The sequence below is a fragment of the Sparus aurata genome, chromosome 24, assembly GCF_900880675.1.
Source record: "Sparus aurata chromosome 24, fSpaAur1.1, whole genome shotgun sequence".
Taxonomy (NCBI): Eukaryota; Metazoa; Chordata; class Actinopteri; order Spariformes; family Sparidae; genus Sparus; species Sparus aurata.
Window position 1 is genome coordinate 12217762 of NC_044210.1, and position 27255 is coordinate 12245016.

A 27255-nucleotide genomic window follows, 5' to 3' on the forward strand; every position below is an offset into this window, starting at 1 on the left:
GTTCTGTGATGAAAAATTGCTGCATGTCATGACAGGAAGGACAAACATATCCATGATAAACTGTGCTAACAGAGGCAGAGACAGGGACAGAAGGGGACTATTGTGTTACAGATTCAAAGCTAACTGAGGGTGAATTTGTCTGTAAATTACCCAATTATGTCGACAATAACCCTTATTTTTAAGCTTGTTGCTCCTCAGTGGATGAATGTCTTACACAACTCCTCTCATGATAACTTCTGAGATCACTCCCTGACATGCTCTCCACCCTCGTGCACACTCAGCTCTTTAGCCCTCAGGATGATTAACCATTCAGTGGGTGGCCCCTCTTCCTTGGTACGCCATCACACTCATCTACAGCCCTCTTTGATAATACACTGGAGTCCATGAGCTGCAGCTGGTCAGTGCTTATGGGCAAGACACCACTCTTTTATCAACTGACCCATGAATATTCATACCATCACATGGGAGGAGGGGGGTTATACAGTAAGTTAGTTCAGCCTGGCTTCCAGACAAATATTGTTCTGCATGACTGGTCAAAGAGAAAGTCTGTAAACACTTTGCTGAAGTAGTCAGAACTGACACCTTTTTCTGAAACACGGTGTCAAAAGAACAGCATGCATTTCTGCTACGTGCTCAATGTGACTTTGTGTGTCGCCCGATTCGAGGATGATGAGCAGGTTCAATTGTGGTTTACAATTAAAATCCACCATAAAGACACAGCTGGGGATTGGCTGTGCACCACCCACTAATCAGGAAATACAAAAGGAAAATCTTGTTGACTGCTGTTTGAACACAAATAAATTATTCAAGGGCAACCTTCACATACACCAGAAGTTTTCTATTTCAATTTGAGGCACGATCCTTCAGAGGCAAGAGACCTCTCATGCAGCAAAAGCTGAAAACTGTCCTGATTATCTGCTTTTTCCTTGACAGCATCATTCAACACGACTCTTCTAATTGAGTCCTTAAACTAAAGTTGGCTGAGTGCCTTGAGGTTGTCCTGAGGGGCTTCTTAAGAACTTTACAGAGATGGAATACTTCACTTTGCCAGCATCATCTATCTGTCAAATTTAGGGCCCTTTGTCATTCAGTCGTTAGTGTCGGTTACATAAATGTAACTCTTATGCAGCTTCAGATTTCTTACATGCATTTGAACTGGATTGAAAATGAAAATGTAACTAGGTAGTGTTGGTCAGCGCTCTTAATATGTTGACCATACACATGTTTAATCTGAACTGTCCTGCCAATGGAAACAACAGCGTCTGTCATTTAAGCAAGACACTAAAACAACACTCTTACATTCAAGTAGCTCTTTACTGGTTGTAGTAACTATGACGTGAGTGAAAGGGGAGGTATGGTGACAATGTTATAGGGCGACAAAACTTGACACTACACACTGCGATTCATTTTGAATCACTTAGCCCTACCCCGTTTTCTGCGGTCATGCCTCGAGCTTGGGTGTCCTGATTCTTGCTGGGATAGAGGGGTAGAGTAAAGTGTTAGGGCTACATGAGCCCTCCAAACAGTCTCTGAAGCTAACTAGCTTGCTAGCTTCCAACTTCCAATAAACCCTTTCTTAATTTGTATGATGCTGATGTGTAAAAAGGCGGACACCGGCAAATCGTATCGTTTCTGGGGGCAGAAAGTATTTTCTGAAGTCCTTCAGCTGTTCTGCCTCCACTCTGGACGGATAGTGTTAGCTTTGCATGTGGTTAAAGTAAATGCTAACTAACATCACTGTTTACATCTGTACCAGGCCCGTGCAAAGCTTCCAAGAACAATGGAGGTCAGTTTAAGTACCAGGATGATTTATGAATTTCCCAGATGGACTTATACCAAAAGCTTTATTACTGAAGTGATTCCTAAGTGCAGATAAATGTATCTGCTGTTAGCTAGTCAGTGGTCCTGCTCGCTGACTCGGCCCCAGGGTACCAGGACCCAAACCCAGCAAGAAAACCACCTGCTGACTGTATTCCTTATGGTCAAAATTGGTGTTGTTCTTCTTGGAGACTATTTTCAAAGGGAGCTTCCAGTCCAGGCAGAATTGGCAGACCGTTAGCTCCATGGCAGGGGGCTTAACACACATTTAGTGCTATTAGCTACTGCAAAATGCCAAAGCATGTAGCACCCCTATTTTACACAAAATGCTTTGTTCTAAGGTTTAGAACCATTTTTCTTACATAAACCTCAGTGATCACATCACATGCAGCAAATAGTGAAGTCCAGCAAAGAAAGAAGCATGACAGCATACTGTGAGAGGAGTCCAAAAAGCAGTCCATGAGGATTTGTGCAGCAAGGTGTCCAGATCCATCTCCCTCCCTGCTCCTGTGTGGGCAAGAATCAATGTCCATCCTGACTTTGGCACAGAAGAGAGTTTGAAGTGCTGAATGCTGGACCTCAGGAGATGATGTGGAGCCTGACGACGCCCGGTAGCTACATCCATTTAGTGCTCATCCTTTGTTCTCTATACTTCCTCCAGGGGTCTCCAGACAGAGAAAAGGTGTGTTTCTGGTACTGCTTTTATCAGCTTGTTTACCTCCATGCCATATCCCCAGGCACTGCAACACGGTGCAGTTCAGTGTCCACAGCTGATTGATAAAACATGCAGTGCAGTCTTTTTCCCTCATTGACATATCTGAGCCTCCTAGCAATCTACTCTATCTCTATCTGCTTGTGTTCAGGGCCTCTGTGTTGTTCGACCAGCCCTGGTTGTTGTCGATACTGTATATTCTCGGGTAACCCCGGTGGCTTCCTGTTATTTTGGAAATCCTCACCTAAAATGGGATTTATTGCTCCACCATGGCCTCATGAATGGAACCCATAGAAGGAAAATAATCCCAGTGAATTCTCCAAGTAGGAAGAGATTTACACCTCTTGCTTCAGAGCAGCAAATGGAAATGTTTCGCATGGGGCTTCTTGTGCGAATGGCTGAGCCTATATGCTAGTTGCAACACGGCTCGGTGCACTGAAAACAACTTCAAAGGGACTCTATAGACTCCTGAGACCAAAGTGGCTGCCGTTGTACAACAAGCAAACAAGCTGGATAAGAAATGCATTAGTTTGAGATCTGATCCGGGGAGAAGACAGTCCTCGTCCTTCACGTATGTGCAGAAATGCGCAATACGAGAAGAGAGGCAGGTGTGGTTGAAGTCTGAGCATTACCGCCAGGATCTGAGTTGATGGAACAACATTTTGTGGCTTTCTGCTGACAAAAGTGGACAGCTTATGTTTACCTGCCCCATGACACTAGGTGGCATTTAGGAAAGCGTCCCTTTCCATCTCTGTCACCTTCAGACAAGCTCTCTTTTATGCCAGAAGCTTAGCTAAAAGTTTCTCTACACCAGAGGATGACAGGTGACCTTGGAAAAGAAACTGATGTCTGATACTGTAGGAGACAAACTTACACACAGACACTGCCTGCAAGGCTAACTGGATGAACTAACTAGCTACAATCAGCAGTAGATAATGTAGATAATAACTGCAAACCAAAACTATGAGATAAATTCTCTTAGATTAAACTCAACTTCATGTTCTCTTATATTATATATGCTCGTATAATGCGCTCTAATATTCCGTCATGAACCTTAGCATTAGTGTTGCATTTGTAAAAACCAAAATAATGAGCTGAAAGAAACTCAAACCCTTCATAGAGCTAAAAGAAACTGCAGGGTGTATATTTAATGATCTTTTTCACATTCCACAGCATTTGAATCATTCTTAATTAAAACACTGATTATAGCAACTTTAAGTGAAATAAATTGAAACATATGAGAGAATTAAAATAGAAAAAAAGGTTTAACAACCTATTTTGAATACTGATATAAATAAGATATAAGTCCATCGCTGCTGTAACAGATGTCTGCCTGGCAGCACTATACTGGACGAACTCATCAGTTTCATCAAGTGTTAGTTTCCTCCAAGTACTTCATATTTTTCATGCAGCCCAAATGGTGTTTCCATAAATCAGATCTTGTCTCCTCCAGGCTCGGCTTAAATGCGCGGGCCTTCAGGGACTGGACAGGATGAGTCTCCTCGAGGCAAAGTGAGGTTCACTTTCAACTCCCCTCGGAGAGTGTGCAGTCCTCAGGACACACGGCGAAGCGCTCGGCAGACCGTCCCGTCTCAGCACCGCATGGCAAGTGTCGTGTCTCTGTAATAATAGGTCGTGCCTCATTGAGCAGGCTTATTGGATCTTCCTCAGAAGTGAGGTAAGTGGTGTGCTAAATTGAACGCAATTCATAGTTTTTGGGCGGAGGGCCGCGCTGCTATTACATTAGGTGAGAGAGAATTACATAGGCAGAGACAATATTGCAGCTGTTCAAGCGTTACAAGACGCTCGTGGTCTTAGTGAAATCACATTTCAATCACTTCAGCAGTCTCAGGTGACTCGCTGTAAATGAGGACAAATGAGAAAATTAAAATGACATCCGTCGATTTTTGGGCCACAGAGCCCAAAGCCATCGCTAATTGAAATTTTCAATCACACTAAAGAATTACAGAGAAAAGAAGTCACACCAGTAATGGCAGAAAGAGCAGAGTGACGGTGCTCTCAGTGTGCCACTGATGAACTAATCTGCGTCAGTGGAGCAGAATCTGTCAAAGCTGACAACTGTGTTTTGATGCTACAACCCAAGGTCACATTCAAAATGAACTCAGCTCGGTTTCTGCGCATCAGTCGATGCTGTTACCAGAGTCGTTGACCCGACTCGGCAGAGGATTAAAACACTGTAAACAAGCTCTGAAATGGGTTGACAAAACACTGTTACATTTGTGCGGCAGCAGGCTCAACAACATGACATCTTGAATGTGTCTTCATATTCAGGAACAAGTTGTTTAACAAATCATTCTTATTAATACAATCTTTAAAATGTCATCATTCCATTTTGCAACCAGCTCCTCCTGTGTACACTATCCCCGCTCAGTTATTCTGCTTTGAACCTTCAGCACCTGCAGACTCTTCACAAAGAAGATAATGAGTGATGTTTAACATCAACAACAAAACGTGTGTCAGCAGAAGAATCCCTGATGCATGCTAATCTGTCGACACCGTGTGAAGTGCTGGGAATCTACCTGTACAGCTTTCTCTAAAGCTCCATACTGAAGACTAGGTTCGTAATAAATGAGATGTATCCTGATTGTAACTCAGGAACAAGATTGTTTACTGGGTTATGTCACTCTAAGAGGATTATGCTCCACAACAAAAGTCAACCCCGCTGCTGGTTTACAAGAGTGCCTGTGCAATTTTGAGCCATTCAAGACTCTTCCTCCTGAGCATTTTCAGCCCTGACAAGAACAAGAATGTTTGGTTCAAAGTAAAGACTGCAGAGCAAAGATAAAGTATCACCTGTAACCTGTGAAATCACAAAATGAGATCTTGCTTTTTCAATTTCAGTAACCATAAATCCAAAGTTAGAGAAAAGGGTAGAGTGTCGGAGACTTGGGTGCCACAAAAAATAACCCAATCTTGGGAGACAAAAATTTCCAAAATCCCTCCCAAGAGGAAACTAAAAGTAGAAGGGGCCAGTGGTTAATATTGGGCCTCTAATTAAGTCGCTGCAACAATGTCTTTGTAAGAAACAGTTCTAGGACTCAGTCCACCTTGCACCTTACATCATAATACTGTTTTTTGACTTCAGCTTGGCATGAAATACTTCCCATGAAGCTGTTTGGAAAACTTGAGAATGCTCTCTGCAATTGGATATTGGACTTACTCAGGCAAATGTCAGTTCAACAGTTCGGATTGACAGTCGCACCTCATCTGCGACAGTGCTCGACGCCGGAGCCCCCCAAGGCAATGTGCTAAGCCCCCTTCTGTTCACACTCTACACAGATGACTGCCCTTCCAAAAGTCGGGAGAACTGATGTATGTGACAACACCATCAACATTTGCCACTTTGAAAACAATGGTGAGATTTCATATCAGGAGGAAATCAACAACTTTGCAGAGAACAATCTACTGCTCAACGTCAGCAAGGAGCCGATAGGAAAAGGCCAAGTTTGTGGACAATGAACTAAAAGTTTGGATATTATTTTTAAAAATCTTGCTTTACTGGCATAAAACAGCCTCAGTCTCCACTTTTCAAACACTGCACTGTATTGTTGCTTATCTTAAAATACTGACTCAAAATGTAACTCACCGTTCACCACCACAGCGATGTCCACAAAGTCGATCTCGCCACGGGCCTCGACGCTGGCCTCGCAGCGGTACACGCCCTCGTCAGCCTTGGTCACCTGATGAATCTGCAGGTTGTTGTTTGCCAGCACCTGGAACCTGCCTTCACAGCACGGGGGAAGAGGAGGAGGACGGACGAGGAAGCCGGGCGAAGACAGGAAGAGGAGAGAGAGCGGGGAGGAGGGAACGACAAAAGAACAACAGTGTATGATAGAGAGAGAGGCGAGATAAGAAAGTTAGGAAAACAGCGGTGGAAAATTGCCATCTCCACTCCTCAGTAGCTCGACTGTCAATCTTCACTCCAGCACATTTACCTGATAAAGTCTGCATAGATAAACACTCGCGCAATTACAGTTCCAAATCGTCTGCGGTCTCTCCCTCTCTCATTGTGGCCGCCGCGAGATTGGCCAGGAGTGATGAGGCGCCCTATCTCATTTCTCCCAAGCAAAGATATTTATAACCACGCATTGTAATTAGAGTGAAATGATTAAAAAAAAAAAGAAAGAAAAAAAGATCGCTTCTTCGTCATGTTTCATCATCACTGTGGCTCTGAAGATTTGAATTTCAATTAAGAAACGTGACAGATTCAAGGGGTCACTCTTTCTAATCAGTGTTCAGGCATGCATTTTGTCAGGAAGGAGGACGGGGAAGTGGTGTAGGGAGTTGTAAATCAGGGAGGAAATAATGAATCCAAGTCTTCTGGTTCCAGCTATTTTATCAGAAAATAATATTACTGAAAGTGAATCTGTCCTCTGAGTGCCTCCTTCCTCTGTCTGTCTTCTTATACAGATTAAACAGACCGCCCTCCTGATATTTAACACCGCCGAAGCAGCTGAAAGGAGATCGATTGAATGGAGATGCAGCTTTAGATCAAATTGGTTGGAACGTGATTGACAATGCGATTGTGAATTACTGTATTGTCGTGAGCGGCTTTTTATAAAAAACAATCTGATGGAAATAGCTCTTTTGCACTTCATCTCCTGGGATGCAGCATCTTCAAAATGTCACCATCCAACTGCTCCATAATCCATTCTCTCATTCGCTTGTTAACATGGTTTCTGTCCAAGTTACGCGCCTCCTCTGGGGCTGATGGGGTTTTCTATTCAAAGAATTTGATATCCTTGTCTTATTGTGAAACCGCACAAAAGGAGTAAATAGCATTTCCTAGAGAATAGTAATTTTTGGCACATTAGCACGTCTTTTCAATGAGCGTTTTTCTCTCTCAATAATCGAGTGTGTTTGGCGGGTTTATATTCGAAATGTAATCCTTCTGAGATTGCTGCTTACTTGCAACTTTGATTACCATCGTGATCGACTGCTGGAATAACCAACATCAGTTACACAGTTTGCTGAGCAATGTTGTGTGCAGCTCCTCTATCATATACTTCATATCGACCCTGCTATTTAAAATACAAACATTACTCCTTAAAGCCCCAGAAAACTTGTTTTTGATTGTTAATCTTTGTTTGACATCATTGAATACTTAAGGCTGAATTAAGAACTGACAAGACAAAAACAATAAAACTACACTGAGCATTAATTAATTAAACACTCAAAACCAAACTAATCTTTTCAAGACGACTGGTTGGATTTATTTCTAAATCCTGACTCAAACAAGTAAAAAAAGGAAAGGGGAAAACTCTAAATGCAGAAATCAAGATAGTAAACGAAAGTACAAAGACGAAAAAAACATTTTTTGTTGCATTGGGATCATATTAGACACCATCACTCCGACAGTAAAAATGCATTTTCATTGCCTTCAGTAAAAGCAACCAAGTAAAACACAAGGTAACATTTTAGAATAAGGTGCTCTATATAGCAGATAACAATGAGTTACTAGAGATCAGATTGGGAGATACTATATTAATGAATCACTAGGTAATGATACGTTCTAGGAATCAGCTGTTGAGTATCATTAACTGGTGACCACTCATTAATTTCTGAGTATTTAATCATTAGTAACTCTTTCTGTGCACCCTTAAGTGAAGTGAAACTGAGTAAAGTGAAATGTTTTGCAGTGAGTAGTTACTCCGTAGTCATTAGTTACAAATACTTTAAACATTAGTTACTATTTATCTGACTCTTCAAAATGCAATTAAGTAATAATTAAGTAATTAATTAATAAGAGTATCAGGTTTATTACACCGGGTTTCATTTTCACGGAATTCATCATTAAATTAACATATTTCACCTATTTTCTCCAGAGAATAACATTTAACACCATCTGTTTTCTGATTGACTAAACTACTCTGACCTTTGAGCACAATTTAAGTAAATCAACCAGTGATAACCTTATTTTTCTTTACAAAAGTATGAATATCTATGCAGATATATCCCTCCTCCGATTCAGTCGTCTCGAAAAAGAGAAGATATATTCAATAAACTTATCAAAAACAACAGCAGTCAAGGTAAATAAAGTGATTTAATTGTGAAATAAGGTCATGAGAACTTACTGTGGTGCTCCTCTGTGATCTCTTTGTCCTGGTAGTACCACACGACCACGGGGACCGGCGAACTAATGACATCACACACCACCTCCGCCGTCTCACCGTGGCGGAACTCCTGCGGTGACTGAACATCCCGAAACGTCAGCCTCTCTGTGAGATCAAACGAGATGGAGACGGAGCAGGGTTTTTTTTCTTTACTCTGAGTACTCGGAGCAGACAATTAAATACAATTAAATACAGGTCTGAACATCAAAAGGAAAATCAGAGGAAAAAAAAAACTGCTGTGCTTTTACGAGCCTGTTAAGTGTGACTGTTTTGAGACTGAATTTGGGGTGAGGGGTTTGGAAAAGTCACTTTAAAATACATTTCCCTGCAATTTTCTGTCTGGGTGGCATCTAGTAAGTTGTGTAGTTGCCTTTTTAAGGTCGTTTTGTTGATAATGCAGAGGTAAGTGCTGGGCTGGCCTCTATTTGGACACCTGGTACCATGCATTACTGTCATGAAAAGCCCTGGAACATTGGCTGCAAGAAATAGAAATAAAACTGTTTTTCAAACACAAGAGTAAGGGAACAATTTACGGATCAAGGTTCCAATAAATATTCCAAATTTGGGTTTTCCACCATCACAAGCATGGATATTGATGCCTTTTATTTGGATAATACTCATATAAAAAGTACATTTTCTGTACTGGATACTCATTTCAACCAAGTGTCTGCTCCTCACCTTACTTAACAGCACTAAATCCAAACTACTGAGTGCTAAATTACGGTAATGATGTTAGTTTTGCTTGTATGTGCTCATAAACGAAATGGACAAATTAAAAACTCTGACCTGATTATGGAGATGAATAATAAGTCAAAGGATGATTTGTCACTTCATGGGATAGTTTTTAATACATTTCATATTATATGTCTGGGCAAAAGCGGTGGACTGTTGAACAAAATAATAGACGGACCAACAAAAACCATGCAGCAATCCATGAGCTGTGACGTAATGCCTCACAATACAGATATAAAGTATTAAGGAACAGGCACATGAGAAACAATGAGTTCACAGGAAATTGAGCATATGCGGGCACTCACAAAAGCAAATACAACAAAAGCCAAATCCTGCTTTGACAGTTCTCCGGGATACAGATAAAGCGTTTCTGGTGAGACGGCGCAGGAGACAGAGGGGTGGCCATTTTACTTGCTGCCAATCACAACCATGACAACAAGAAAAAAAAAGAAAAATCAATGAACTGAGATATTCTGCAGCCTCTCTGTTTGCCAAATTGGGCAAGAACACAGGCAGCCTTTGACTCACTTTATCCTGCTTTGAAGAGAGTGCTGAAATAATAGATTCCACCCTGTGTCAGTTTGTAGCGGGTGTCTTGACAAACATTTCGTGCTTTGACAAATCGCGTTTTATGAGGAAACTGCTCTTGGACCAGCACGTCTCCACAAACAGCACGTGATTGTTCTCCGAACCTCGTCTTTTGTTCGGATAGCAGACTTTGATGTGTGCCGGTGCTGGCATCGCTCACCCTGCAACCACCTGCTATCATCTACGTTCTGTATTGCGAAGGTGTGAATAAATCAGCGACAGCTCCCCTATCAGTCCCTTCCGTTAGCGAGACTTCGGCATTAGCATTTTGCAGCGTGATTTATGCCAGGCTGCTCCCTAAAATGAGCTTTCTCTCCCCGACTGCACCCTCCGCCTGTGAACGTGCCTGGCATCTCAGTGTCTTCATTAACTTCAAGGATGCCTTTGCATGTTTTTTGTCATTCACTTTGTTGGTTTTTTTATCGTTATTTTTTATCATTATCTATTTGTGTTCTTCTTTTTATTTCCAAGATCTGTTGCTCTTTTACTCACTCCGTCTCTCTCTCTCTATCTTTCTCTCTCTCAGGTCTGAACACTTCTGGTGTCACTTGTTCCCTCTGTTTGTATTCATTTCCTTTCTCTTTTGTTGTCACACTGCTCTACAAGAGAATCAGTAAGGGAAACATCCTCTCCAGAGTAACACTCTACTGCACACTTGACACTGGGAAATTGAGAATATACTCAGTACTCCGAAGTTTCTCTTTCGTCGTTCGCCTACACATCACCGGGAGGATAACTGTCTGATATGTCGACGAGCCAATTTCCCTGGACCTCTCTCAACTGGAATGAAGATTTGTTCCTGTCTTTATCGAGCAATTTTGCTGGTTTGGGTAAAATGGGGCTTGTGCATCATTATTGCTTTGTCCATTAATAAACTAAGGGGAAATGGAAGGAGCTGGCTCTGACATCGCAATGGCTTAGTTCATTATGATTATTCCACCACCTTGGATGGCTGCAAAGGTGCCGAACTGCTGCAGCTCATTCAAAGCAATTTTTCAATTTTGCTGTCAGTGAATTATCATCTTCTGTGTGGAGCAGCAAGAGTTTTATCCAAGGACAAGACCATGCTAGCATCTCTGTGAGGTTGTATTTTAAGCACAGCAATGATTGGAGCAAGAAAGCTAATGTAAGCATGCTACATGCTAGCAATGATAATGCTATTAGGAGATTCCAAGTCAATTGGCTTCATCCTCTGGGGTCTATTAATGTGTGAAATACAATTGTAGAAATTTACTGTAGATGTAGAAATATTTTACTGGATTAGTTACATTTTTGACCTGCTTGTGGCCCTGGGAGGTCACCAAAGACATGATAGGGTCCATCCCCTTGGGAACATGAATATTTATACAAAATTTCATGGCAATCCATCTGCAAATCTACTAATCACATGGTAGTACTACAGCAAATTAGGGGGTTAGAGAAGTCTTTAGTGTCTATCCTCTGGGACCATGTATATTTGTCCCAACTTATTTTGTAAATGATTATATAGAAGATATTTTACGGGATCTTAGTTAAAGTTGGTACTTTAACAATCCAGGAGATCAACAAAGACATTAGGGGCTAATTATTTGTGGACCATGACTGTTTGCATCAGATTTCATTGTAATCCATCCAGTAGTTGTTGCACTCAAAGCTCTGAATTCAAACCTCATTGGAAGACAGGAGGAATAACTGGGATCACCAAAGTCGGTGGGAGCATGAATGTTTGCACAAATTTTCATTGCAATGAGTCTGATGTTTGTAGAAACATTTGACTCGAACTGCAGTGTTTGGGGATCATAGGAGGCTTTCAGCTTAATTCTCTGGGGAGGGGTTAATAAATTAAAGTTAAAATTTGACCCACATGTCTGTATAAAATGTCATGGTAATCCATCCAGTCGTTGTTGAGATACTTCACTAAAAGCCTAAAATGCGGTGCTGGAGGAATAGTCTGGGAATCATCAAAATATCCGGGAAGTTTGTATAAAATGTATTGCCAATTGATCGAATATTGTTGAGGTGTTTTACTGAAGACTTAAAGTGGTGGCCCGGCCGACCAACAGCATCACTATCCTTAGTGCCAATGACCAGAGAAGTCAGCAAGCAGCTTTTCTTAATGCTTGTCTGAGATCTAGGCACCTGTTTTGGATTTAAAGCCTATCTGCCACTGTATGTAGCATTATTATAACAGCCATCATGGAGATGTCAACACATTCCCTCCCACAGGTCATGAATTTCATGTACAACATGTTGTAGCACACATGCCCGTGCACCGCCCGAGGAGTCCTCGTATGCTCCCACTGTGTTCGCTGGCAGAATGGCTGTCTGGAGCTTTAGGCAGGTTTTCATCCGCATGCTGCACATGCAATCTACGCCGAGGGGCCCGAGTGAGTGACGCCCAGTTGCCATGGAAACAATGGTTTTAGGGAGCTGGTTATGTGGTGAATGAGGCGAAGGCTGAGTGGTGGCAGGTGTGATTGAGGCTGTGATGTCTCCCCTAATGGTTCACTGGGCGAGGATGAAAAAGGCAACCACACAGCGGGTGATGACTTCCAGAGTGAGCGCACATACATGTAATGCGTGTGTGTTTGTGTGTGTGTGTGTGTCTGTGTGTGTGTGAACTGAATCCTTGTACCTTGACATTTCTCCAATTAAACTTGTGGAAGTCTCCTGATCAAAGTTCTGGTGTATCTGAGAATTTTGGGTTATTCGCATCTCAGACTTCACTTGGATTTTATGTGAGGCATGTACACACACACTCCGTATCCATTATAATGTTAATCTAGGTTGTAGATGGAAGCCACCAGGCATGTGTTACTGTGGTGACACCTCACTGGTAATTCACAAGCAATTAGATTATAGTCTGTCTGAGATAATAATGACCAATTTTTGCTCGGAAACATATCTAGGACATCCTCTGGAACATGTTACATAATATAGACATCAGAAGATTTTAATGATAATTGCAACATTCCCAACTATATTTAGTCTAGTTAGGCTTTGTTCTGTGACCCCCTTATAAAGTAAGCTGTTGTTTCCATGTGTTAAGTCCAGTGCACCTTGAGTCTAGTCTATTCAACCACATCAAGTGTGGAAAAAAATAGAACGGTAAATAATCCTTGGATAGTCAAATCGACATCTTACCTGCACTGTAATCTGTCAATTATTTCAGAGACATGGAAAGAATACAAACAGGTGAAGGGCAGTATTTTTTCAGTGCGCTCCTCTTTTTCTTTCTCTCTCTCAATGAGGCAGAGGGAAAACTATATCATCGTCATTGATCATTATCAAATGCAAACTCCATGTACAAAGAAAGGACTGGACACAGTGTGTGGACACACGATTTCATCAGCGCATTAAAACGTGCTTTTGTTGAATTTTGAATCATAAATTACCATTTTCACATCCATATTGTTGCAGTAAATTTGATTCAGTACAACTTTATTTATCCCTGTGAGGACAATTCCAATGGAGGAAGACCAAAGCCCAAAGCCTGCATCATAAACAGCCTTAAACCATTGTTTTGAAACCGAATAACTTGGCATGAGTTGCTCATCTGTTGGGGTGATGGGTGACCCGAGGAGAGTGTTTCAACTGTAAGTGAAACTGAGTTGGAGTCAGTTCTACACAACACTCCAAAGAAAGCTTTTACAAGACATCAAATATAAAGTCCGCATCTGAAATACTTGAATGATTTTATTGGACAATTCCATTTTAGTTCTGCAATTTAACTCTACCCTCGGTTGCTTAAAGCTCTACAGAAAAAACTCAAGAGAACATGATCTCAGTGTTGCTGCAGTTCTGGTCCCACATGGTTCGTCCAATTCTCAGCAAATCACACGAATGAGCTGCTTGGGTTTAAGTTGTATCTTTCTCAAGGACACTCTAACAGGACAAATGGTGGTTTATTCACTGCTCAGCGTGAGGATGGGACCTGCGATGGGACAGTCCCTGTAACCACTGAGCCAGCCCTGCCTCGTAACATTAAGTTTTGCCCGAGAAATTGTGATGGGTCAGCAGGGCGGGTTAGCCTCAGTGCCACATTCCTCATTATGCCTGGCAGGATCCCAGTCCCACGGCATTACTAGCTGTCATTACACTTTAATCACAAGAATGAATGTAACACACACTCAGACATGAGCTCACGCACAAAGTCAAAGGTACACATGGCTCTGCAGCATGTGGCTGTGGCGAGGCCTGGAATGGGAATGGGCCGGCTACCCCTGCGATCAAACACTAATATGAGAGGTTTATTCACTTCATGTCTTCCTGTCTACTTCTCTTCAGGAGGCAAACACAGAGCATCTGCAGGCAAATGTGTGTGTGGGTGCACGTCATCTGTCAAGCTTACGGTAGATCTCCAGCACGACTGAGGCCTCCTCGGTGTGGCCGCTGGCGTCAGTGGCTTGGCACCGGTAGATACCCGCGTCCTCGATGATTGCGTTGTAAATGATGAGCCTGGATCGTGACGTCTCCATGTGGAGTGCCATTCGCTTGGAGGCCACGATGCGCTCACCCTGAGGGTTGTACCACTCCAGCCTCACTGGTTCGCCAATAGCTAGGAGCAAGGTCAGAGTGAGGGAAAGAGATAAAATAAACTGATTATGATGAGTGAATTTTACTCTTTTACCAGGAAAGGCATGACTGTGTAAAAAATCAGCCTCCTGTTTCATGTTTACATTCATGCACAGAAAAGAGATGCTTCCATGATTACTCCCACACACTCCTGGGATCTATTAAGGAAGGCTGAGGACATTAAACTGCCTGAAGACAGTTATTACTTCCCTTGCAACAAGTTGCCTCTTGTTGACTTCCAACAGCTTTATGTAATTTCCAAATTGGTCTGATAGGTTGAGCCTATAACCTCCCAGTCCCAAGATTATTTGTGAAAACACTGGATTGCCCAAGAGTGACATTCGCTTGGCATGAAGTCAGTCAGCCTGAAAGATGCTCAGCATACAATAAGTCCAGAAAAACAATGCAGCTTGATAACAGATGGTTGGTTCTCCTGCTTTGTGTATGCAGCGTATGTGTCAAATGCACTGTTTCAAATATTGTACTCTCTTTTGCCCAGAACTTTCTAGAAAGCAAAGTTTTGCCGACTGAGTTCCAAAGGCTGGATGGGATCCTGCAAGGGTTTTTTTTAAGGGGGCCCAGTCAACAAACTTGTGCTAAACCATCTGCTTGTGCTGTATTTGGCGATGCTCTTAACTTTAAAATCCCCACAGGTCAGAATCAGGTAAATAGGATGCTTGGAGCCTTACTTGATTGCAAAGTCCTGCTTTAATATTTCTCTTTTGCATTGGTGCCCATTAAGCCTCAGTTGGACTTCAGGACCCTCACACTAGTCCAACATTTGGCATAACCCTGACCCTAAATCAGTGGCATTTGCAACTTTTTTTATTTGATTAAAAGGCATTGGCAACATAGGTGTCAATAAATGCTGCTTTATCAAAACAACAGTTTGTATATCATCAGTCCTGAGCCACCGTTTGAGGATTTGAATGTTGAATAATTGGGGGATTGGGGGGCATTGCCAGGTTGCCTACGTGGTCTACATAGGGGTTTATGTGGGTGGTTGGGTGTCAATTGGTATCCGCAGTGAGAACATTGCATTGATACGTGATGATCATCATTAATCACTTCAGCTGTCAGGGGTTTAATGTTTGGGGCTGATGTGTGCAAATACATGGCTGCCATCGAATTAGTGTCCTATTTTCATTCTCATATATTTCACCAAGCTTTCACATGTCAATACTCTGGCACTGCTGCTCGTTTTGGTCTGCTGAACAGCTAAGGACCATCCAGCGCTGTTGTTGGAACTCGTTGGGGGAACAGACGGCCTGAAATTATATGATTATGTCATAATCTTGGATTTACATAGCTAATAAGTCTGTAAAGGAACGGGGACATATGTAGGCTGTAAACTCCACTTTAATTTCCAAGATTATGCGCATATACAAACACACACAGAGAAAGACAGCAGCCTGATCCAAAGCGAACCTGAACCCTGATTAAAATGGCGTCCATATGTAGCCCGTGAAACGTGAACTCATCTGGCTACTGTAGGAGATGATAGGGCCATCTGCAAGCAGCAGGTGCCCTCTGCCTGTAAATTCTGCAAATAAAAGTGTCAGTGTGGAGGGCCATTACAGGGCCTATCAATCAGCCAGAGCCTTGAAACAGAGAGGAGATGGACAGAGGCTTGTCCTGTCCCTTAGAGACAGGCGACCTGACTAGACTCAAACACGCTTGCAAAGGAACGAAAAGATCGGAAAATGGAAACGGTAAAAGTTCGTGACATATGTGTCGAGTTTAGTCAACAGCGCCTGTGGCAAAAGATAACCCACGGGGAGAGAGAGAGCAGGAAGCAGGCAGTTTGAATGCTCTCTTTTCCCTTCAGTGACAAACGACAAGATGCCCTTGAGCAAAGTTTTTAACCTCCGGCAGCTCAGCAGCCGGCAGCAGAGGATTGGGATGATTAATCTCAAGGGCTCTCAAGTGGAACCGCGAGGAGGAGAAGGCTCGAAGTGGGCCAGGATTCTGCTGGACACACATTTGTCCAGTGTGAACACTTATGTAAATAGCTCATGTCTCTCAGCTTGACGGCGCTCCAGTACATAAAGGTAAATCATGATGAATTTGCTGTTTCAGAAGAGCGTCTCTTGATGCCTGCACATTGCATCATAGAAAAACACGCGGGCTCCAGCTCACAGCCCAGCAGGCCAACACTGATCGTCATCACAATGTTTCCAACAACCATCAGCATCATATCCTTGGCGTGTGTGCCTGCTGCTCGTTAGTTTCAAGGCCAACAAATCTGATGAGGCACTCAAACAGGAAGCATTGCTAAAATCATATCACAGTACAAGCCATTCTCCTCGTCTCTCTGCCTTCCTTCACACGTCGCTTCCCACCGGAGCCTCGCGGTTCACGTGGGTACTTGTGGGGAAGAGATAAGTGTCTAGCATCGCTACAGGCGTCTCTTTATACCTGTTAGCAATACAACGTTATCACCCCTCACCATTTTACTGTCTTTTGACAGCGGAGACAGCTAAATATGTTAAAGTTGATGCAGCTAGCATGGTGACAGGCCATTTGCTTCACAGATGATCTGAGGAGACGGGAGTGTGAAGCGTGCTGCCCTGTTTTCCACGCTCAGCCCTGCCTCCCTCTCTGTGTCTTTACAACTGAATGAATAGCTGGTTGAAAATTCTGTCAAACTGCTCTTAAAATCTGCATAAGCTCTGGCATTATTACTCATTCTTGGCAAAAGGGAACACTGAATGACTGACTCTTCTGACAGTGGAGTGGAAAGATCACTTTTGATCGCTTTTTCTACGTAGGTGCTAGCGTAACATCTACAGGGCGGCGCGGTGGCTGATTGTCGGCTTTTGTTAGATGCTGATGAAACCGACGACCCCACTTTGTTTCGGCTTGATTCTGAATTGCACACGGAAATAAAATTTTAAATAAGAGCAGGCCAAGCAACAAGGCTTTGTGTCTGGAAAGTCTTTGTATCCAGAAGGTTTATGACCCTCCGTAGCAGTGAGGGAGCAGTATAAAACAGCTGAAATACCGAACAAACACAACCCTGCACAAGGCAGATTATTGACTAGACGTGCCCCATGGCGCCAAAATTAGCTGAGCACAAGCCAAAGGACTCGTCCCCATGGTGGCTGGCACCAGAGCCCTGGCAGTAATTGATTCAGATCTTCGGGGGAAGAAGATATTACGAGAGAAACAAGAGCTGAGCGGGGAGGGATCACACTGGTCAGCATGTATATGTGCATAACTCGACATGATGTCAAAATTATCCAGCATATCTCTCGCCGTCTCCCTTTCCATCTCCGTCCACTCTAATGTCTGGCCAATGGGCAAACGCAGGTCAGCTGGGACACATATAATATGACCTTCCCTGCTGCGTTTAGAAGAAAACCACATGGAAACATAATAGCTGTTGGATCTGGTTGGACTATCGAGGCCGGCTTTGTAGCCGCCTCTGTTTTATTTCCAGCCAAACGCTCGTTCTGGCTCGCTGCCACTTCATTCACAGTCATAGGGGAGGTTAAACAAACACCTAAACACCAGTTTATCAACCTCTTTATTTGCTGCGCCAGGAGCTCAGGTTCATTTAATCCTGACAGGAGACCTATTTTACATCAGAATAACAAGAAAATTACCTTTATAATTATGTGCTTTGTGTGTTTGATTTGACATTTGTTGTGGAGTCTTGCTGACACCTGGCGAGTATTGTACTGTATCCAGTAAGATACAGACGGGAACAACCTTAGTGTGAAATGCCTCCACGGCACCGGGGCTGACTGGATTGTTTGATGAATGTGGAAATTATGCCAGAATTGTAATAGATATTCTTTCCCGGGGATTTTACTAGGGGAAATGGTTATGAATGATACTCCTGGTGCTGGAGTTTACAGCATAAGGGTCCAATTTGCAAGAAAGTTGATTATTGAGTCTCATTCCCAACTTCTTAAACGCTGAAGCTTTGGGATTGTAGGTCGAGTTGGGAACGAGGCTCAACAATCAACTTTGTTGATTCCAAACATTATTCATAAGCCAGAAGTGTACACAACACGAGAAAACAAAATCATCTTCAACACGGTTTGTACTTGGGATGTTATATCCCATCTTCACCCAACTCATTCCCTTCCCTTAAGCTGTTTTGGAGGTTTGCGGTCCAACAAGTTATTGCATGAATAGTATGAGTAACACTAGTTGGTACTGTGTGTATTCTGCTGGCCTTGCAATTCTGAGTTTAATTTGTTTTATAGCTTCTACTCTGATTTTATATACCTCTGATTATATTAATATAGAATTACTTTTTCGATTTATCCGTTCTTGTGCTGCACAACACCTTAATTTCCCCTGTGGGAATCAATAAAGACTTATCTTATCTCATGTTGTCTTATTTTTTTTTTTTCACATTTCAATATAATACAGCTTACTCAACACACACCATAATGAAGTTGTGGACAAGCGCATCACTGCAGACGCTGCTTATATCGCCCGTGCATTTTACCGAGCGGACGTCTTTGACCTTTGCCCCGACGGTGATGAAAACAAACAAAGAAGAAATTAATTCACTCGAGGTGCAAGGTGACACAAAACGCAATGGCTGTTTTTTTTCTCTGCCTCTCGCAGACCACTTAGAGCTGACTGCTCTTTTCCAAAGACAATCTCTGCTCCTCAGCTCACTTCACCTGGTTTTTTTCTCCTCCACGCCTCCTACTCGCGGTTTCCCTCCTCTCTTCCCGCACAATTCAAAACCCCCTCGCTTGCAAAACATCTTTTTCAGAGCGCTTCGACGTGAGGGGTATAACAAAAAGGTTATCCTGTGTGGCAAGGTGGTGAATAAATGGTAATTCCGCGAAAAGGGATGTCTCTCACGTTTCATGTAAAAGCAAGAATCTCTGAATAGATGCCACACGATACGTTGCGAGGACAAAAGATGAAAAGGGGAATGGAGAGTGAATACTTAGGTAGGTTATTCCACATGGATACATACATGATGTGTTAACACTCTTCAGGCTTGAAGGGATATTAAGGCGAAATAGTCGTGCATTTATAACTGTACTGGAGAGTTGTCAGCTAAATACGCTGATAAATGTCGACTTTTCATGAGCTCAAAATAACAGCCTGGTTTTGCGCTTTGGGAGAACATGTTTCTCAGCTACTCTAAGAGGGTTTTTTTTTTTAAGAATAGAATCGTTTATTTTCTTAAGATGTAGGAACACTTTTCAACACAGCGGCAGCTGAGGGTCATAGTTCATTCTTGACCTTGGAAACGTCAGTTGACAAATCGTTACCATCTCAACTCAAAATTGATGAGAACTCCTCTGGGTGTGTTTTGGTTCATTTCAAAGAATGTTTTTGTGCGAGCAATGCGTTTTTTGGCTCGTGGCCTTGCACCAAACGCTGGTCGAAAACACAAAGTTGTGCGAGAACTACTTCATTCATTCTAAAGCCCATGAATTGGTTTCTGGCATCTGTATTATTCAATGCGTGTTGGCATATACACCCAAAGTTCAACCACGCTAAAAAGACACATTCTATGTTATTTTCTATCAAGAGCAGAACAATCAAAAAAATGCTTTTTTTCAGGGCTGTGTAAGTGTGGTTTTTTTAAGTGTTGTGATTGACAGCGTCCAGGCAACAGGACACATAACGCAACAACTGTCATGCGCTGCGGACTCAAGCGGTGCTAAAATCTGAATGATCCTCCGCCAACAAATTGTCTCTCACTTCAGAGAAGAACACTGGCACGGCGTCAGACAAGAATCTCTCCAGTGAACTTTGCCAGAAGAAGCTGTTTGACCCTGTTAACCTCCTCTTACTTTACCAGATAACCATCCCCCTTCAGCGGCTGCTTAAAAAGTCAAAGGTTGTTTTTGGAGCAAACCTTATAATAGTTCACATCTCGCGCACATGAAATGTGATCGGCAGCAAGCCATGCAGTTTAGCGTCAACGTTAAGCATTCACACCGAAATTGTATTCATTAGTTATTAAACACTTTATGAAGCTGACTGGGTAAAATACATTTTCAGGGATTTTAAAACCAAAAAAAATGCATCTGTGGACGTGTACCACTGCAGTGAAGAATAAGACCCAGAAAGTACACACATACATTTTGCTTTTTACCGTTAACAAGGTTGTCTGATCACATTTTTGTTGGAAGGGTTTCTGTTTATTTCTATTGAGAGATTTCTGTATTTTTGTCTGTGCGGGTTTGAAGTGGGTGGGGCTCGATGGGGAAAAATACCATGTCCAACCAAAATCTGATCTGGTTTTGTCAAAAGGCTGCCAATTACCTGAGGTTTTGACTTTTTGCATTAATCATGAAAATTTAAGGTTATAGATAAAAACAATAGTGGAATAATGGAAAACAAAAAAGGCTTTCCAGTTGAAATATAATGTATAATAGAACAGGAAAGATTGAAACACACAGACAAGGAAGATACATGAAATAGGGAACTCATAACCAGGATGTGATCCAAGCCTTCTTCCTCCAGGCTTCTGTGTTGACCCACCTCATTCTGACCTAAAACAACTGCTTTAAACAACAACAACCAAAAGTTGTGCTCACTCGGAAGAAATGAGGCGTTCGATCATTTTACCCCGCTGCCAATTCTTCCCAGCAAACTTTTGAAACGAGAAAGATCTGAATCGAACAAGCGAATTGATTTCACCCAGGTTCCTTTCTCTCGAGAACAACACGCTCACCTCCCCTCTCCTCCTCCTCCTCCTCCTCCTCCTCCTGCCTCTCCTCGCAAACAGCCCAAAACCATGAATCAACATATATACAATACAATCGCCTTTCTGTGCCTCCTGTTCCTTTTCCTTTTTTTCCTCTCTCATCCATATTTATGCTGGTCTGATTCATACAACGGGATGCAAGTTAAAACCCAAAAAGAAGTCGCTTTCAAAAACCCCTTCTTTATTTATGTTTGCAGGCTCGCTTTCGGTTTCACCGGGCTTTTGCTTTCTTTTTTTTTTTTTTGCCTCCGACTGTTTTTCCTTTGCTTTTTCAGCCCACTCCAGTTGGCAGGACAGCATGTGAATGTGGTAAAAAAAAAAAAAAAAAAAAAAAAAAAACAGGCACAGCGCGGCCGCCCGTGGTGGAAAAGGGCAAAAGAAAGCAACGAGTGACACAGGCACTTCCCACACACTTTGACGGTGGATGGCGGCTACTTATCTCCCACCTCCAACACTCCTTTGCCTGAAAGCCTTTTTCCATTCTTCTCAGTTCTGTCGCTTTAGCTCTTTCACAATAAAAGCCTCTACCTTATCCTTTCAATTCCTGCCAGTTTGAATCCATTCACCTCTCCTATTTTTTTTTTTTTTTCTCCCCCATGCCAGAACCTCCACACCCCCTTGACGCTCCTCCCCCGGTGTGCATCTGCTCCCTCTGCTGTTAGCTCCACGCTGAGTGGGTTGGCAGGAGAGCAGAGGCAGACAGCAGGAGGCGGGCTGGGGTCTGCCAGAGTGTGTTGCCACCCTACCGGGCCACTGGCACAGGAGTGAGGTTCTCTGCCGCGGCTCAGTGTTGATACGCTGTTCAGAGAGGACAATGGGGAGGACGGACAAGAGGGCCTGGAGCGTCCCCTGTGTGGTTGCCGTCACGGTGGGGTCAGGGAGTCACTCACCATATGGACAGCGTGGATCGTGTTGCGTTCGCTGTCACACAAACAACAAACAGACTTCACAGGCGCTGATTTAAGCCCCCCCTGCTGGCATCTCTGACCCGCCACCAAAGAAACACCGATACAGCACGTACAGTACGTAGAATTTTAGCGCTTACCTGTGCAGATGAAGAACTTGGACTCTCCGACGCTTAACTCCACTTTGTTCAAGGATATGGACACCTGCAGGGCGGCTGTAATAGAGAATGAAAGAGGGAGGGAGAGAAAACACAGAGAAGAAGAGGAAAATGCATTAGTTGTTAGAGAAAATACAAAGGAATTTCAGCATTTGGCAACTGCAGAGACATAATAATTACAAAATTGCTTTCAGTAAGCATCGGCTTCTTTAGCATCGAGCCTCATTTCAGTCTTTGTGCGGAATTTTCATATCATCTGAGGGTGCATTCGCTTTTGTATGTCACCATTTACTGCATTTAAGTGGAAGGCGGCGCTCGGCTTACATACAAATGCGCTCTCCTGCGGGGAACAAGAAGCCTCTTAGAAATAACCCACGCTCCGCAGCTTGCATAAGACACATTGTCCCCGCTGAAAGGAAACAATTTAGATATTTCTATCCAAACTTTAACGGCTTGCAAAGTTTCTCCTCAACAGAACAGCTGAGCTATTCACCCATACAAAGCCTGGAGACAGATTTTCTCGATACCTTCTATTAGGCACAAGGCTGTTTGTGACTAGCTTGTCACTTTCACTAGGGATGGGATCCTTTCAGCCTGAGGTAATGCTCTTTGCGGTTATCACTCGACAATGGTGTAGGTATTGAGCGGCGGTCGGGCGGGATTTTAAGAAGCTGAGGAATAGCAGAGATCAGTAAATAACTGGTATTCTCCTTTGCTCATAAAGACGTTGTCGTGCAAGGTTCTTTACATCCTCAATGGCAAACTGAGAGCCTACCACAGCCGATGGCGCCGGAGAAAGACAGCAAAAAGGGCAAAAATCTTGCAGCGGGGGCCAATGACACAAAATTTGCACAGTCAGGCTACGACCAAAGGCCATTTGTCTGCCAGTCTATTGTAAGAGCCACTGTAAAGCCGCACAATGGGGGGCTCCAGAGGGAGTTTTGTAAGGCTGAAGTGAAAGGTAGTTAGCTGGATAAGAGTGCGGTACAATCATGGCTCGACACCGGTTCAGAGAAAAGGCGAGGGGTCGTAGCTGTGAATAGGAATCAGACACAGCGCAGGGCGTCTTTGCGTGGCAGCGCAGCAAGACGGAGCCGAGGATGCCTCTAGATGTCTAATGTGATGAGTGATGATTGGCAACTCAGCGGGGAGGGGGTCATTTTTGGGCCAGAGCCTCTCGACGCAGCGGCAGTCCCACCACGGCACTGAGCCGAGCGAGATATTTGATGAGCCTGTCATATCTGAGCTCCTCGTCCTCAGCCCCTCAGAGCAGCAAAGTCTTGTCAAGCTCAACCTCTAACCACACAGATTCCCTCTCTCTCTCTCTCTCTCACACACACACACACACACACAGGCATGCACTTTATAATACACTAATGGATGTTAATTCTCTCCACAACACAGAAAACTTCACAGTAGAGCTCAGAGCGCCTGTCAATAATTGAGGAAATGATGAAATGATTATGTGCAGCCTCTCAGGAGGAGGGAAGGCTGCAGCAGACAGCGGCATCACACCAACGCTGCTCTCCAGCACTTATCACCGGGAGCCATCAGTCATGAGCCGAGGCGGCCTATGGATGGCAGTAGAGGGGCACTGTCGCCGTCGCCTGAGGAGGCTGCATGATGAGGTTGAGGAGCCGCCTTATCAGTGCATTTGATCATTTTCTGCTGTGTAACCTGGCTGTCACAGCGCTGAACAGGCACTAGCAGAAAACTCTGTGAATGGCACACACACACGGACTAGATGGAGAACCGGCATGCTCGCACACGTCACATTTATGGACTGAGGCATCAACACATGCGTTAAAAAGCACAGCATTCAGAGATATGCTCTTGCTGTGTTGCTGTGCTGTGCAGTATTCGGATTTTATTTACAGGATATGATAGACCAGCTTTGGAATCAATTAAAAGTTAATTTAAGTGATTTATTTTGAGTGGTAATACTTCTGAAGTGCTCCTGGAGCTGCTTCAACACCATCTGCAGTGGCTGAGCAGAGGCAGAGGCCTCGTTATAGACGGCTCGTATGTCTGAAATCTCTTCCTTATTCACAATTACTACCAAAAATGGCAGCAGCAGGTCTGTGTGACCCTGACAATGAAAACGGTGAACACTGAAATATCACGATTAAAAGGCTAGCTAAGCCTTATTGTGGGAAAAGCTAAAACTGACGCGAGCTTTTTGAATCACTGACACAAGCTTGCAGGAGATGCTAACACTGATGATAGCCTGTAGGAAAAGCTAACACTGACATTAGCCTATAGGAGAAGCTAACGCTGACATTAGCCTATAGGAGAAGGTAACGCTGACATTAGCCTATAGGAGAAGCTAACGCTGACATTAGCCTGTAGGAGAAGCTAACGCTGACATTAGCCTATAGGAGAAGCTAACGCTGACATTAGCCTATAGGAGAAGGTAACGCTGACATTAGCCTATAGGAGAAGCTAACGCTGACATTAGCCTATAGGAGAAGGTAAGGCTGACATTAGCCTATAGGAGAAGGTAACGCTGACATTAGCCTATACGAGAAGGTAATGCTGACATTAGCCTATAGGAGAAGCTAACGCTGACATTAGCCTATAGGAGAAGCTAACGCTGACATTAGCCTATAGGAGAAGGTAACGCTGACATTAGCCTATACGAGAAGCTAACGCTGACATTAGCCTATAGGAAGAGCTAACGCTGACATTAGCCTATAGGAGAAGCTAACGCTGACATTAGCCTATAGGAGAAGCTAACGCTGACATTAGCCTATAGGAGAAGCTAACGCTGACATTAGCCTATAGGAAGAGCTAATGCTGACATTAGCCTGTAGGAGAAGATAACACTGAAGCTTTGAATTTCCCTGAATGAGTATAGCCTTCAGTATACAGTCATGTGGCAAAAGGGGTGATACTGAGTGGGGAAGCCAAATTTTGTTAGCTTGTTTTTACATTCACTCCCCTCTTGTTGTAAAAAGTGTGACGCACAACACAGTCACCCTGCTGACATATCTCAACATCTACTACTTACCCTCACGACAGACTCATCCTTACCCGAAGGGAACGCCCATCCTTTTTTGTCCATTACAGCAAGCTAGCTAGTTAGCTCAGAGTAATGTTGTTGTAAATGTCCTCATGTAAACGCACTCATAACCTGCTTAGAACTAGCATAAAGTATGGAACAGAGATACAGCTACTGTCCATGAACACATACACACACATGCAGCGTTCCAAATGAATGCAGACACTGTTCTGCTGTTGATTAATCATGTCTATTTAACCTGGTGCCCTTCCACACCGCCTGCCCCTGACTTAAGGCAGATTCCAATCAGTGCTCCAAGTAGTTTAACGGTTTTCAATTATTAATTGATCCCGGTCTGTTCATGCTGTATGTGATTGATCACGTAATAAGTTGCTCACAAAACCCGGCAGGCAAAAAGAAAAATGGCCCGAGCTTTTTTTTTTTTCCTCTTTGCGCTGCTGGAGTCACCGGTGCGGATCATATAATTAAGTTCAACCTGGAAAATATAACCGTTCAGTTGGCATTTTTAAGCTGAAATACACAACAGTCCCCTCAGCGAATATACATTGACATTTTAATGAGAACGCTGACTGGATTTGAAATATGACACGGGAGAATTTGTTTATTCAACACTGTCTTGCCTGGTGGGGACACAGTGAGACACGCTAATTATATCAATTTTCAGAAATGGAATGTTTTCAGCTGCACTCACCTGCTTATTACAGAGCCCGGGTCAATATGTTTTTGAGCCTGGTAGCAATTATCAGCTCCAATTATTAGCTCTTCTGAGAAGCGCTGGAGACAAGCAAAATAAGACAACGGACCAAACCATTGATTGCCATTTGTAATGTGTCTGAGATTGTCAATACCATACATGACTGGCCAGCTCGCCCTCACAAGACAGAGACTGAATAATTCCAGCATCAATTATGGAATCTCAACAACGGAAAGTCTGAGCGGCAAGGCCTCCGCCCGCAGATGAGCAAAGACAGAAGGAAAACAGAAAAAACACACATCTTCCTATAATTGCGGACATTTAAGCCCTAATTGTTCTTGTTAACTCATTTCAAACCAGTGGCGGACTCAAGATGTTTGAGGGGCAGGGGGCTGAAGACTAAAAAAAAAGGTGCAAGAGCGCACCATCGTGAAGAAAGTTGCATTATATCTATGGTGCAGAGAGGTCACATTTTGTGCACAGGACATGAACCTAGAGGCACTTCATCATGTTTCATCGATCGCCCTTCCTGCCCTCCCCAAGCTACCATCAGAAAATCTTTATATATAGTGTTATACAAGCAGTCTGCTGACTTATGACTCCTATACTGGTTAGTTTGTTTGTGGTTAGCTTAAGGTAGCTTACGTTCGTCTTTTCCACTTCCTCCAGAAGTTTAGGTTTCCTAGCCTAAGCTAATGCTAGCACACTCTAGATGGATATTGCTGTGTAATTGACATTACTGAGACACTTAATGACTCCTCTCTGCTTACATGTGGCTACTTTTAGCATTTTTGTGTTTGAGCAATTAGCAAAAGATACATAGGTTTGCTTCAAAACATAAAGTCTGCCTCTGTTTGAGATGCTATCGATTTGTCGGCAGAAATTCGGCAAAATAAGAAAAACTGACGAAAAAAAGGAGAATGGATCAACTAAGCCGACTAAAACCTGTAAGTTAAGGTTCCTCTAATCAATAACAGTGGGTCAGATAGCAAGCTAAGGGTCATTGCATCAACAGAGAATTAGCATCTGATTCCGAAGTTCCCCTCAGGGTTATGAGCCATTTTAGCATCTTTCAGCATGTTGTTTTGGTCCACAGCTCTCTCTTCTCATATTCAGGACTTGTTTTCAGCCATAAAAACCATAAAGAAACCAACTGTAGGCTACCTACACAGCCAACAACGGAAGACAAACAGTGTTAGTGATTAGCGATTGAACACAGTGGAGAATTTAACAGCTAA

The 27255-nt window shown here is 43.2% G+C and overlaps 1 protein-coding gene across 4 annotated transcripts in view; it reads right to left on the reverse strand.

Moving 5' to 3' along the window:
* Window positions 1-27255, reverse strand: part of ncam2 (neural cell adhesion molecule 2) — a 381752-nt gene that overhangs the window by 77077 nt on the left and 277420 nt on the right. For 3 of the 4 annotated variants that reach the window (XM_030409972.1, XM_030409971.1, XM_030409970.1), the window contains exons 3-6: window positions 22284-22358; window positions 14315-14521; window positions 8626-8769; window positions 6138-6275 (exon numbers count right to left, since the gene is read on the reverse strand). In XM_030409972.1, coding sequence (XP_030265832.1) covers window positions 6138-6275; window positions 8626-8769; window positions 14315-14521; window positions 22284-22358 — 564 coding nt within the window. Of the gene's footprint in view, window positions 1-6137; window positions 6276-8625; window positions 8770-14314; window positions 14522-22283; window positions 22359-22481; window positions 22501-27255 lie in introns of those variants that run through there. The other variant, XM_030409973.1, reaches the window with a different exon arrangement.